Source organism: Festucalex cinctus, chromosome 5 (assembly GCF_051991245.1).
Source record: "Festucalex cinctus isolate MCC-2025b chromosome 5, RoL_Fcin_1.0, whole genome shotgun sequence".
Lineage (NCBI taxonomy): Eukaryota > Metazoa > Chordata > Actinopteri > Syngnathiformes > Syngnathidae > Festucalex > Festucalex cinctus.
In genome coordinates, this window is record NC_135415.1 from 17,796,462 (window position 1) to 17,808,684 (window position 12,223).

The 12,223-nt window shown below is 39.9% G+C and overlaps 1 protein-coding gene across 4 annotated transcripts in view; it reads left to right on the forward strand.

Annotated features, from left to right (window-relative positions):
• arb2a (ARB2 cotranscriptional regulator A) overlaps positions 1-12,223 on the forward strand; it is a 157,677-nt gene that overhangs the window by 2,636 nt on the left and 142,818 nt on the right. For all 4 annotated transcript variants that reach the window (XM_077522795.1, XM_077522796.1, XM_077522794.1 and 1 more), the window contains exon 4: positions 2,845-2,945. In XM_077522795.1, the coding sequence (XP_077378921.1) occupies positions 2,845-2,945 (101 nt within the window). The remainder of the gene's footprint in view (positions 1-2,844; positions 2,946-12,223) is intronic.

A 12,223-nucleotide genomic window follows, 5' to 3' on the forward strand; every position in this document is an offset into this window, starting at 1 on the left:
GTATTTGTGGCTCAAGTTGTGCCCAAATCTTCAACCCCTCAACCTCTGCTATGGTAGTGTTGCATATTTGTGATGTCATGATGCGTGCGACCTCATATTGACAGACGGTGCATCATGGTGACATGACAGTCGCCAGTGTGGGTTTTATTTACTGTGTCTCCACAAAATGTTACCCTTGCAGTTTTTTGTTACATTTTTAAAACATGAACGTTTTGTTTTGGAAAAATCAAAATGAGTTCCTGGTTGTCTTTGAAGCAGAAATATCAATAAAATCCTCTCCTCACCCTCTCTTTTTATTTGGTTTTCATGCCCCTAGTTACATGGGTGTTCCAACCCTAAAAATGCAAATGCAAAACATAGTTGGAACACAATGTTACGTGGAAGATTGCTGAGTACATGTGAAGTCAAGTTTGCAATCATTTGACTTATAGGAGGACTCAAAAGTATATTTGTATTTAAGTTAATTTTACAAACAAATATCGGCTTACTTATCGGTTATCGACATTGGCACTTTCTAAATTATTAGTTCATCGTATCGGTTGAAAATAGTATTATTGTGCATCCCTAGTTGAGAGTTATTCGTTTTTTTTTTTTTTTTGTTCTTCTGGAATCATAATTGTCATATGTGAGACAGTAACCAAGCAACAACATGCCATAAATGAGGCAAATTGTGGGTGCGTGTGTGTATGCATGTCCAGATGATCTCAAAGTCCCTTTAGACTTCACCTGGCCAGCTTTGATCGAACCAGGTGGCAAAATGGGGGCAGTTGGAAATGAAGATGCGAAGGGGGGTGTTTTGTGGCTCTTCGCATTCCCCTCCTGCATCTTCCCTCCCTCTGTTCTCTGTCAGTATCTCTGTTGGCTGTCTGGCTGGCTGAGTGTGGGACATGTTATGTACTCTACGGCCCGTCAGAAACCTACTCAGCCTTGCCCTCCGCCTGCCAGATCATTTGCATAATCGCACTGTGCCTAAGAACAGAGATGGAGAGGAACATAGCCATCCACCACACCCCTTTACGCCGGAATGCCGCCGCCTGCCTGCCAGCCAGCCAGCGCCGTTCCCCTCTCTCAGTTCCCAGCTTGGTGTCCCATGAAGAGATGAACACTTTTTCTTCACCTTTCTGCCTCTACTGCCCTTTACATTCCATGCACACACATATGTAGATCCCTACCCAGCTGTATATCTTGTCCCTTTCCACCCAGGCCTTTTTTTTTTTTTTGGAAGGAGAGCATTTTAAAAAAAATAATATTTTATTAAAGACACCTCACCCCCCCAGGCAGCATCTCATTGTATTTCCACAGTTACAGCCGGACTACCTCGGCCTGAGACAGGTGGAACAAAAATGTTAATTTGACCATGTAATGACGCGGATGCCGACAAGGCTGTGTACAATAGTTTGCAGGTGTCTTAATCACTGAAGATGATGGCTTCATTCCACTAGCCCTCCGGTTTTTCCATTACTGGAAATCCAAGGTTATGTACACCTAATTAAGCGGCCAAATTGAGAACAGAATGCTAATTATGACAGAGAAAGAGGAGAAAAGTTGAGAAAACGTTATTCCTCTGAGAGGATCTGTTGGGGGAGGCGGTGGAGCTGTGCATGCCCTCACATAGGCAGACGCACGCACGCACGCGCACACGCTTTTCCTCAAGCACACACACCTTTCCCATTGTAGGATTTCATTATAGCTCCTTGTGCTTCTCTTAGGCGGTGGTGTTTAGATCCTCTCTCCTCCATGAATGCATAATTGATTTTCTTCAAGGTACTTTAGTGCTTTATCCTTAACTTTGCAACCCTCTTCTCCTCTTCCTCACAGGCACAATGTTTTTAATGCAACACGATGACAAACCAAGATTCGGATTAGGCGTTGTTTAACAACTAACTTACAAAGTCGGCGCTGTGCGACTCGCTTTGCATTTGCACTGTAAGGTTTATCACGGTGAAAATGGCTGCAATTTAGCAGGCGATGAGAAATAGCTTATATATTTGTTTTCCGTGATAAAGTATGAGGGCCCTCTGGCTATTTGGGTTACATATGCATACTTTTTAGTGGTTCGGCTTGTACAACTTTTGCAGTCATAAAGGTCAAAATTAAATTTAGCACTGCTTAGTCTTTTATTGTGTTGCCGTGTCAGCCGCAAAATCGATGGCCTCATTGCAGAGGTATAAACTTTGAGATTGTGGAACTGAAGGGCAATTATTTGACAAGAAAGTGAAAGTGTTTTTTTTTGTCTGTCTTGTTTATATTAAATATAACATGTCCTTAAAAGTTACCCATGGGAATATGTGGATAGATTGTGCCTCAGTTCTAATACTGCCTCCTCCAACAATATTGGAATGGCATGGTCAATTCCTTTGTTTTTGTTGTACACTTCTTAAGACCTTTGGGTGACTGCCCAAGTCAGTCCCCAAAAGAGGAGACTGAAGAGTTACACCCTCAGAAACCAACAAGAACTGATAGAGGCCACAGTGAAGGCCTGAAAAAGCTTTTCAAATGAAGAATGCAACAGTCAAGTCAATGGGTCGAAGGTGTGACGCAGTTATTGCACGTAAGAGTTATGCCACCAAATATTAAATGCTTTTCACTTAAAATGTATTTAATAATGTCTGTTCCAATAATTACATGTTAACTGGCTAATCGGCAAGCTACACATTCCATTCCATTCCAATTGTAGCACTGACGTCACAATTATTTGCCTTCAAATAAATGTCATATGTTTATTTTTTGGACTAGTAAATCAAATCATATTAAACTGATATCATGCATGCCAAGTATCAAGGACCAACTCTCAATGTTACATCTGTTTTTTTTAAACCACTGTCATTTATTTGGCTCCTTTAGACGGTCAGCTCCGACACACGAAAACAGGGGAACCTTTTATCTTCAACACCAGAGAGGACCTCCACCGCTGGAACCAGAAACGTTACGAAGCTCTCGGAGAGGTAAGCAATCCTTTGTGGATTTCTAGAAACAGTGAATTGCCTTGGTCAACTGCCTGGCCTATGTAGCCTTGACAGTGTTTTTTTTTTTTTAAATAAACTAGCAATTTAACAAACCGACTTTTGCTGCGCTCAGAACAAAATAAGAGTCTTGCAAAATTAAATGATCTTTTTAAATGTGATTTGTATTTAAATGCTCTTTTTCTCTTCGTTCATGAATTCAGTGAGGCGTAATCTAGAAAGTAGCATGTCTAAATCCAGCTAGCCAGGCTTTCATTTTCACTCTCCACAGTGTGATCATATGATGGCGGCAGATGTTATATCAAATTTATTTTATAGTTATGGGTTCCCTCGGAGGATCGTTATGAAGGTGAAGACCAAAATGTTTTTGAACAACCAATTGATTTTGAAATCAGAAACTATGTTATGTAAGCAAAAAAAAGTTTATAAAACAGTTGAAAGCAAAAAAATTTCAGTAAACATTTTCTGCCCAAATAAAAAAAATCAGCCTATTTAGCAAGAAACAAGTCGTCAATTTGCTTTAGTGGGTCACCTAAAATGATGTGGTGGGCTGGATCTGACCCCTGGACCTTGATTTTGGCACACATGGTTTATATTGTGTGTTGACTGGTGACAATTGGACCACATGATTAAATAATACATAATATTACAGTCGGTAATAACAATTGGTGTAGTCATGTTTTGATAGTGAAAAAACAGCACAAGGCAATTGTGTAGATTAGTGGCGGTCATTTTCATCGGGAACATTAACCATTAAGGACTATATTCATTATGGACCTGCCTGCCCAAAGTACCCCAACTAATGTACAGGGAGTTTAATATTCCATTAAGATAATGAGACAAATATTCGTTTGTAATTATTTTCTTTTCTATTTGAATCTTTCCCCACACCGTTTTAATTGTTGTGTGCGTTCTTTGATGTTCAACGCAAAGCGATGGAAGTGTTTGTGGGATTACTGGGTTGTTTTTATCACTTACAGGTATAGCACAGCTAGAAAGTGGCTCCTTTAAGAGTCAGCTTTCTGTGAGGGATTCTCTGCCTACCCTCTGCCTGCTAATGCACTATCTAGCAGCATCTATCAAGGATGACAATACAAATACATGGCTACAGACTAGCAGAGGCTTTGAAAATGGCAACACACTTTTAAATGTAAACTCTGGCATCCGTAGGTGGCAAAAGATTTGGAAGCAAACAAATAATCAACAAGCATTATGTATGCAAATGTTTATTCATCACATGATTAAAACATGATTGTCTGGAGCATGGCGGGTAGTAGTGAATGGAGCTCGTGCAATGACAGAAAATGCACACATTGCACTGCAGGAGATTGTAAATATAGGAACATCACTTGCATGAATAAGCAGCATTATCCATCGAGGCCAGTCGTCTTAAAAAAAAAAATGTGGCTTCTGTGTTGTATTGTAAGATACTAAAGTTAAGACAGAAGCATGGAACTGCCAATGTGTAGTAAACATTTTTGACTGGTAAATACTAGGGCTGGGTATCGATTTCGATTTCTAGAATTGATTCGATTCGATTCACAAGGGCCCGATTCGATTGGTCTGATTAACGATTCCCAACGATTTTCGATTCAGTTGAGGAATTCATGCAGCACCTATTTTAGACAGTGAAAAATACCAATGCTGCAAATAGTAGAAACATCTTGCTCTAATTTAATGCATTCGTAAAAATATGAATATTTACATTAAGAATTGAATCCATTGCAGTTACATTAATAATCTAATTTAATTAACATGGCCTTATAAAAACAATTAATAATCATTTAAAATCAATTACCACCACAGTACAGACTGTGTAAATAAAGTGACAAAAAACACTGACACTCACGACATTCACATTGTTGTGACAGTTTTTGTGCAAATGTTATGGAAATCGATATATCGATACATGGTTTTATGTATCGATATTGGGATATGAAAAGGTGTATCGATACGATATCGATATATCAATATTTTAAACCCAGCCCTAGTAAATACGTTATATGTATTTAAATATGTTTTAACGTATTTTCAAGTACATTCAAACAGACTTGTAAATATGTTTGAACGTACTTAGACTAAATGCTAAAATTTTTGTTGCCATAATGCAATGGGGTATCGACTTCTGCATGCGCATACCCTGTGGCATTATGCCAAACGAAATAATACAGACTGCATGTCTGCACACTGCAGACATAATAAATTATAAAAAAATATATAAAAGAACATTAAATTACTTAATTTCCGAACATATTGGTATTATGGGATAAAAGAAAAAGCTACATTTTTAGCATTTAGCCTACAAATATGTTTGTTCTTTCAAAAGTATTTAAATATGTTTAAAAGTATTGACAAATAAATGTAATTGTAGTTGCAAGTGTTTACTCCACATTGGCAGTTATATGATTCAGTAAGTTACAAACGCATTTGATTGAAAAAGTCGGTAGTGCATGGAGGTGAGTGTCATGCATACAGCTGCCCAATTCCCTCCGTTAATTTTTGTTGCATAAAAAAAAAAAAAAAAAAAAACAAGACATATTTACCCAATGTTGAACAGATTGAGATGTACTGTTAGTTAACTGTGTAGTTGTTTTCATCTTGAAGGCGATACCTTGGCTTGACGCTCACGCTGACTCACTTGCCAACCGGAGCTTGGGGGAGTGCGCTGCATGCACGCATCCCTGTGTTGTTATTTTCCCTCCGAATGTGAGACATAAGGTTGGTCAGATGTCACAAGTGGAGAATAAGCATGCATGTCTTGCCATGTATCTCCTGAAAATACCCCCATTGCCCACCATCAACCACAATGTAGAGTAACTTGAGAAGAGGCCGTAGTTTTTTCTGTCCTCCCAGCGGCACAAATATTTGTTTGCATGCCCATCCCTTCCTCCACTCTTTCTTTCACTGTTTTTACATCTTCATGGTGATGGTGTGTGCGGCAGCCCGACTGTATTGTCAGACACATCACAGCACCAGATGTCCAATTTGCACTTCAACCTCGTCTGAATGGAGGGACCCATCGCACGATGGCTCCCGTGGATAAGGATGTGATGTCCTCCAAATGAAAGAAAGTACAGAGAATGTGTGCACCCCATTTTTAGGACATGAGAACTACTTTTGACATTCCGCACATGCTGTAGACGTAGCATGATGTGGGAACAGAAATAGATTTGCAAACATTTTTATTATGGATTCATTCACTGTTCACAAAATATAGTGCTGTCAGATGATACCCAACGCGGGAAGAGAAAATAATAATGTTTTCGTCTCATTTAATTGAATCTTTTCAAAACATGGTTTTGCTTTTACATGCTATTCAAATCAATGCTGATTGTGAATCTTTGATTAACGGTGCCGATGCAAGTGGCAGCCTTTCCGCTAGCACGAGACGTGTTGTCTTCGAAAGGGCTTTTTAGTTAGGATAAATATCGCTTTTAACCTCATTTTGGACTTTCGGACTGCATAGGAATTATCATCTGTATTTTTTATTCTATTTGTTAGGGGTAAAATACTGTTTTTTTAATGTTATTATATGGCATGTCAACATTGCCTTGTGTTGTTTTTGTTGCAGAGATGACTGGAACAGTGAATTTCTCTTGCAGATAAAAAAGTATCCATTCCATTCCATTCCATTCCATTCCATCCCATCCCATCCCATCCCATCCCATCCATCCATCCATCCATCCATCCATCCGTCCATCCGTCCGCCATTATTTTTCATGAAGGCACAGTTAGTACCTGCGAGATTTTGTTATGAATAAATGTATAGTTAAATCAGTGATTGCAAACTAAAAGCAATACATACATAAGGAAAGGGGAAAAGGCAACAGGGAATAAATTGCAAGTTGCAACAGCCTTACTGAATGTACATGATCAAGAAGGAGTACAATGTAGTATAGACCTATGTAATCCAGCAACTTAAATTCTTATGAAATTGTTATCCATTTACTGTACTCCATATACAATTCTGGAACTGTCAAAATGACTAAACAATATGGTGTTTCTTGGAAATTTCAGTAATGCTATCTTTTTAAAGTCGAAATTTTTGTTAAATATATTCGATCTCATTAGATTGTACAGACACACCTAATGAAGTATCCAGTAAAATGCCTCTTGTATCACTTGACAAAATAAATACTGAAGCTACTGGATTGCTCTTTGTAAATGGCATCAATGTTTGCATCAGATAATGATGCACTGTGGGGCGTGTGCATTACCCCCACACACATTTTCCACACATTCTTAATGGGCACATTGTACCTTTATCATCAAGATAAAGCCCCAGATTCTCCCAATTTAAACCCTTGCGTTCTGCATCATTATCACTACCACTTAGTCAGCTTCTTACTCAGCAAACTTTTCTATTGCACCAGGATGTGATGCTTACAATACATACTAACACAGCACCTGGGGTTGAACAGGTTTCAGAATTATACCTTAGTAAGACCTAGCTTCCAGCGTTACATGTTATTTTTAGTAGATGAATCAAATTCCCCCTTTACCTTTTCTTCCCGTTTCATTTACTCATGCATTCCTCTTTCTCTGTGCTAAATTTCAATATTTGGCAGTGGGAAAAAAAAGGACATCTGTGGTTGTCTGCCCGTGTTTAAGTAGGACAAATAGCAAAGCTGTAAAAGCACTCACCTTTTCTAGCACCACATCACATAGAGGGTCTTACTATCCGCTGTCTTAGTTAACCTCAGTTTGTTACTCCAATGTATTTTCATCGCAACTGCTCTCATGCAGTGTGAGGTGTGTGAGTGTTGTTGCTGAGTGCAGCGGGGGTCACCTCCGCATGTGTCTGTGTCAGTTGTAGTCTAATTTTTGCGATTCGGTGATGAATGTCTCTGATGGAACACGAGCATAGGGCCTGGCCCAGATGGAGCTCTATTAAGCTGTTAATAAACGAGGATTCTTCTCTGCTCTGCCGGCATCTGTGACATGGAAGGCACTTACAAATTTGCAAACACACACACCCATACATACACGCGCGCGCACACTCACAGAGCCAAAATATTATAATGAAGTAAAGCAAGCCAGATGGCTGAATTAGAAAGCAGTCTCGTTTTCTCTTTATCTCTTCCTCGCTCTCATTTTCTTTTTGCCCGTCTCTTCCACACTCTGCTACCTCCCTCTATCATCCTTCGTCTCTTGACGCCACACTATGGATAATAGCTCTTGTCATACTTGTGACCACCATACTCGGATTTACGATACTGCTAAAAGTGTCATGAAAGTTCCTGTGAAGTGAAAGCAAATACTGTATGTCTCTTACAATGGACACACCACTGAGAAGAGTACCAAAGTTTTGAAAAAAAAAAAAAAAAAAAAAGAAAAAAAAGATGATTGCCAAGTATGAAGCTCCGACCTGGAAAATGAATGTTTCTTCAACTAGCATCTTTCTTACACATCCCTACATTATTGAGATGTAAAAATCTATCTGCTTAAATTCTGTAACTGGGATGTAACCCACCAGGTCAATGCGGGGCTTCCATGCATTTCGTTGTACATCTGTTTGTATAATGACAATTAAGGGTACCTATGCCACGATAACGGATGCTAGCAACCAGCTAACTCATAAGTTAACCGGGGCTCTTCTTGGCTGGCGGACAGGCACGGGCTAGTCCACGGCATCACCTCCTTCCTTAGGAATTAAAACAATGACTCCAAAGCTGTTCTGTTAATTGAGGCATCCAGGGAAGATGTGTTTTCTGTGTGTAGGCATAGTTAGCTACTGTAGCTAATGGGACACTGTAGTGGTAGAAAGCCAAGCCCTCCAGAAATCATGAAAATAGTGAAAAACTGTTTTAATAATACTGTAAATATCCACAGTTGAGCACGACATGGTACATTTTCATTTCAGCAATTACAGTATTGTCAAAGAAACAAATCTCTATATATTTAATCAAAACACGGAGTAAGATGGAAAATAGCTTGGAGACCTAAGCGTCAGAAGACCCTAGACTAGTCCTAGAACATGCAACGTTTCTGGAATCATTCAGAACTATAAATCCATATGGATATTAATGCATACAATACTAAATGGTAGCTATCTCCCATTCCTGACTCACTATCATCATCATGATCATCTTATTCCAGCTGCATTTTAAAATACTGGCAAGAGGAAGCAGGCACTGTCTCACAAAAATGGTTGCAGGGCGAGGTGAATTAGATTGGAAAGAGAAGGGAATTCTACAAAGGGTGGGGAAGGGAGGTGTCAGCGCTGGTCGTCGCAGTGCTGGCATCTGTCGCTACCGCCGTCGCCCACGGTGGCATTCGCTACTTTACTTTGAATTAGCCCGCTGCTGGCTTCTCAGTTAGCACCTGAGGAGGTCATTATGAGACTATTAGGGGAAGAAGAGTGGGAGCGAGAAAAAGGAATATCTTATACCGCCTAGTGTAAACAGTCTGTCAGTCTGAGAACTTTCACTCCCCCTGGAGATCCCTCGCTCCTCAGACAGAATGACAGACCACATGGAAATAATGCCTGGGCTTTCTCGCGCTCTCTCTTTGTTTCCCGCATAGACTGACAGATCACAAATTCACAACACTAAGCCCTATTTTAATATCACTTTCTGTTGGTATACAAGACTGACTTAAAATAAACAACCTTTTTCTGTTGCCTAATGCTCTCTCTCATTCGTGCAGTCTCTTTCTCTGAGTATGCTTTGTTGTTGTAGCCACTGTTGTATTGTGTGCATTGTTTGGGGGATTTTTTTTTTCTTTTTTTCCATCTTCTCCTCTAGTTTTTTTTTTTCTCTTTTAAGTACAAATGCTTTTCCTGGGTGTAGACAGTGATACAGCGCAGAGCACCTCAATGGATTCCATTATATAAATTGCTCTTTTGCCTTTTTTTTTTTTGCTCACCAGTTTGTTTGGCTAAGTGGCATTTTGAGTGTGCTGGACGACAGAGACAGACAAATAAGAATTGAGAAATGTGCTTTAATACCAAGTTTCAATGATTGCTGTTGTGATTTAGGGATTGCTCACAAAAATGACACCGGCTTCTAGTCGAGCACCAACTCTGTCTTTGCCGGCTCAGTTTCCACATTTTTTTTTTTGGGAGCAGTTCTTTTTGGTACGGCATATATTATTAAGTCTTTCCACTGGGAAGTGCCACAAAATATTCAAACCATCTAACTCCTCTTATACACAAACAGTGAATTTCTCTTCTACTCTGGAGTGAAAATCTCTCATACACTACTGAAATCATTTCACACATTATACTGAAGTGTGCTTGTACAATTTCAATACAGTCCAATTTCTATTTTCGTAACACCCTGTCGCAAGATTTCGTAATTCTGGTAAAATCTCATGAATGCTCTCGTATGGGATTTTTGTTTACTAAGATGGATGTGGTTAATAAGACTTGTTATCCCTACGGGAGGTAGTTCCGACACATAGAAAGTGGTTTTTGGCACGTCACTTCCCACGCATGTGACCGGGTTGGGTCATGTTGGGTCCAGAGGATCTGCGAAAAATGTGTTTCCATTACATTTTTTGGCACAGCTTTTTTGCCACATTTGATTGCTTTTTCAAAGTTTCCATTACCAGTTTGCTATTGCACAATTTGCATTTTGCGCATTTCTGAAGGCAATGGAAACCCAACTAGTGATTCAGTAGTATACGAAAGAGCAGTTCACTAGTGTGTGTAAAACATCCGGAATGATGTCCCAGACGGCGATCTCCTTTTCACATCAGGTGCGGTCGGACAAGCCAGGACTGACTGTTGTAATCACTTGGAAGACACATTGTTGGACACACAATAACTGACACTTGCAGTATGAATGTGGGAGGTCTGTCTCCATCTCTGGTGAGGAGTTCAACCACTTGCGGTCTCATCAGCATTCCTCATTAATCCTCCAGTCTGGTGTTTTATGGAGAGATTGTTATGTGGATGAAGAGTTTATATCACTGCCCAGCCACTTCAAGGACTCTTATCAATGCCTTGAACTGTACAATATCCACCCCCCTCCCCTTCATCTGTGCAGCCTTCCACTGCTCCTCCCGTCAGCTGTTCACAACAGTGGGAGCTGGCACCAGAATCTTCCTTCTGGGGATTCCCATCACATCGCTCCTCTTTAGTCTTCTGCTTTCCTCTGACTGAGCTCTCCCTTCCTTCTTGATCCCTCTGTTCTTGTTTTCATTGCCCCAATGCTTCCCCTGCACAAATAAACCGCAGACACGGAGATGACCTCAGCCACAGCAGGCCAAACTCCGGTTCTCACACAATTACCTTCAGAGTCACGCAGACAGGTTGCAACTTCAGTGTACTGAAGACATTTGGTTCTCGTTGCGTTGTGTGTGATTTACCACCGATCACCATCTCAAGCTTCATAGTGTCACCGTTGCTTTGTGTCTGTAATCAAAACAGAACGGTCAGTCCAATGATATTGAGGATTTTATGTGACAAGCCAAAAGTCACAACAACTGGGTGACTGAGAAGCTTCTCTCGTCACATATAACGTGTGCTAATGTGTATGATTGTGAAGTTTGTCTTTAAACAATCAAGTTTTAACAGATCAGTGATAACTGGGATGTAGTTATCTTTCTCCATTGATTGTCCTCGTTTTCATCCATCAAAAATTCATCTCAATTTATTTTCTGCTCATATATTCTGTAGCTAAACTTACACCATTGCACACAGCCAGTATTTAAAATTAAACTTTCGATCACGTTTGCTATATATCTGTAGGCTAGAATATGTTTGTTCCATATTTTTCTTTCCCCTTCTTGATCTATTTCTTCTCTCTATGAGAGGGTGCTTGGCCACCTGAGGCACTGAGCAAATAATGTAACGTATAGCACAGATGAAATTTCCTTTGATGCTTATTGATGTTATTATAAAGTAGCATACCGAAGCCCGAAATCATTTAAGTCTTCATCAGTCCAGCTGACATTTTAGTGAATTAGCTGATGGAGGCTGGGTGGGTTGGGGGGGATGAGATGCGGTTGTTTTGGCTCGGCTAGCTGTTTTTCACTATAGGGTCAAATAGCAGATCGATCGTCGCATTTGGTCCGACGGGTGGCCTTTGATTGGCTATCATAAGGCTAATATGTGTCTGGAGCAGATATTATTTGTGCATGCTCTTCATAAGCAGTAAATCAAGTTAGCATTGAGTTTTTTTGTTTTTTTTCTGCTTGAAAGAGAACATCGGTTTTGGGATTCAGGAGGATAATCAAAGATATTATTGCTATCCACCACATGTAATTTCATTATAAATGTGCTTGAATTTCAGAAAATACAATTCGGTCCCCTG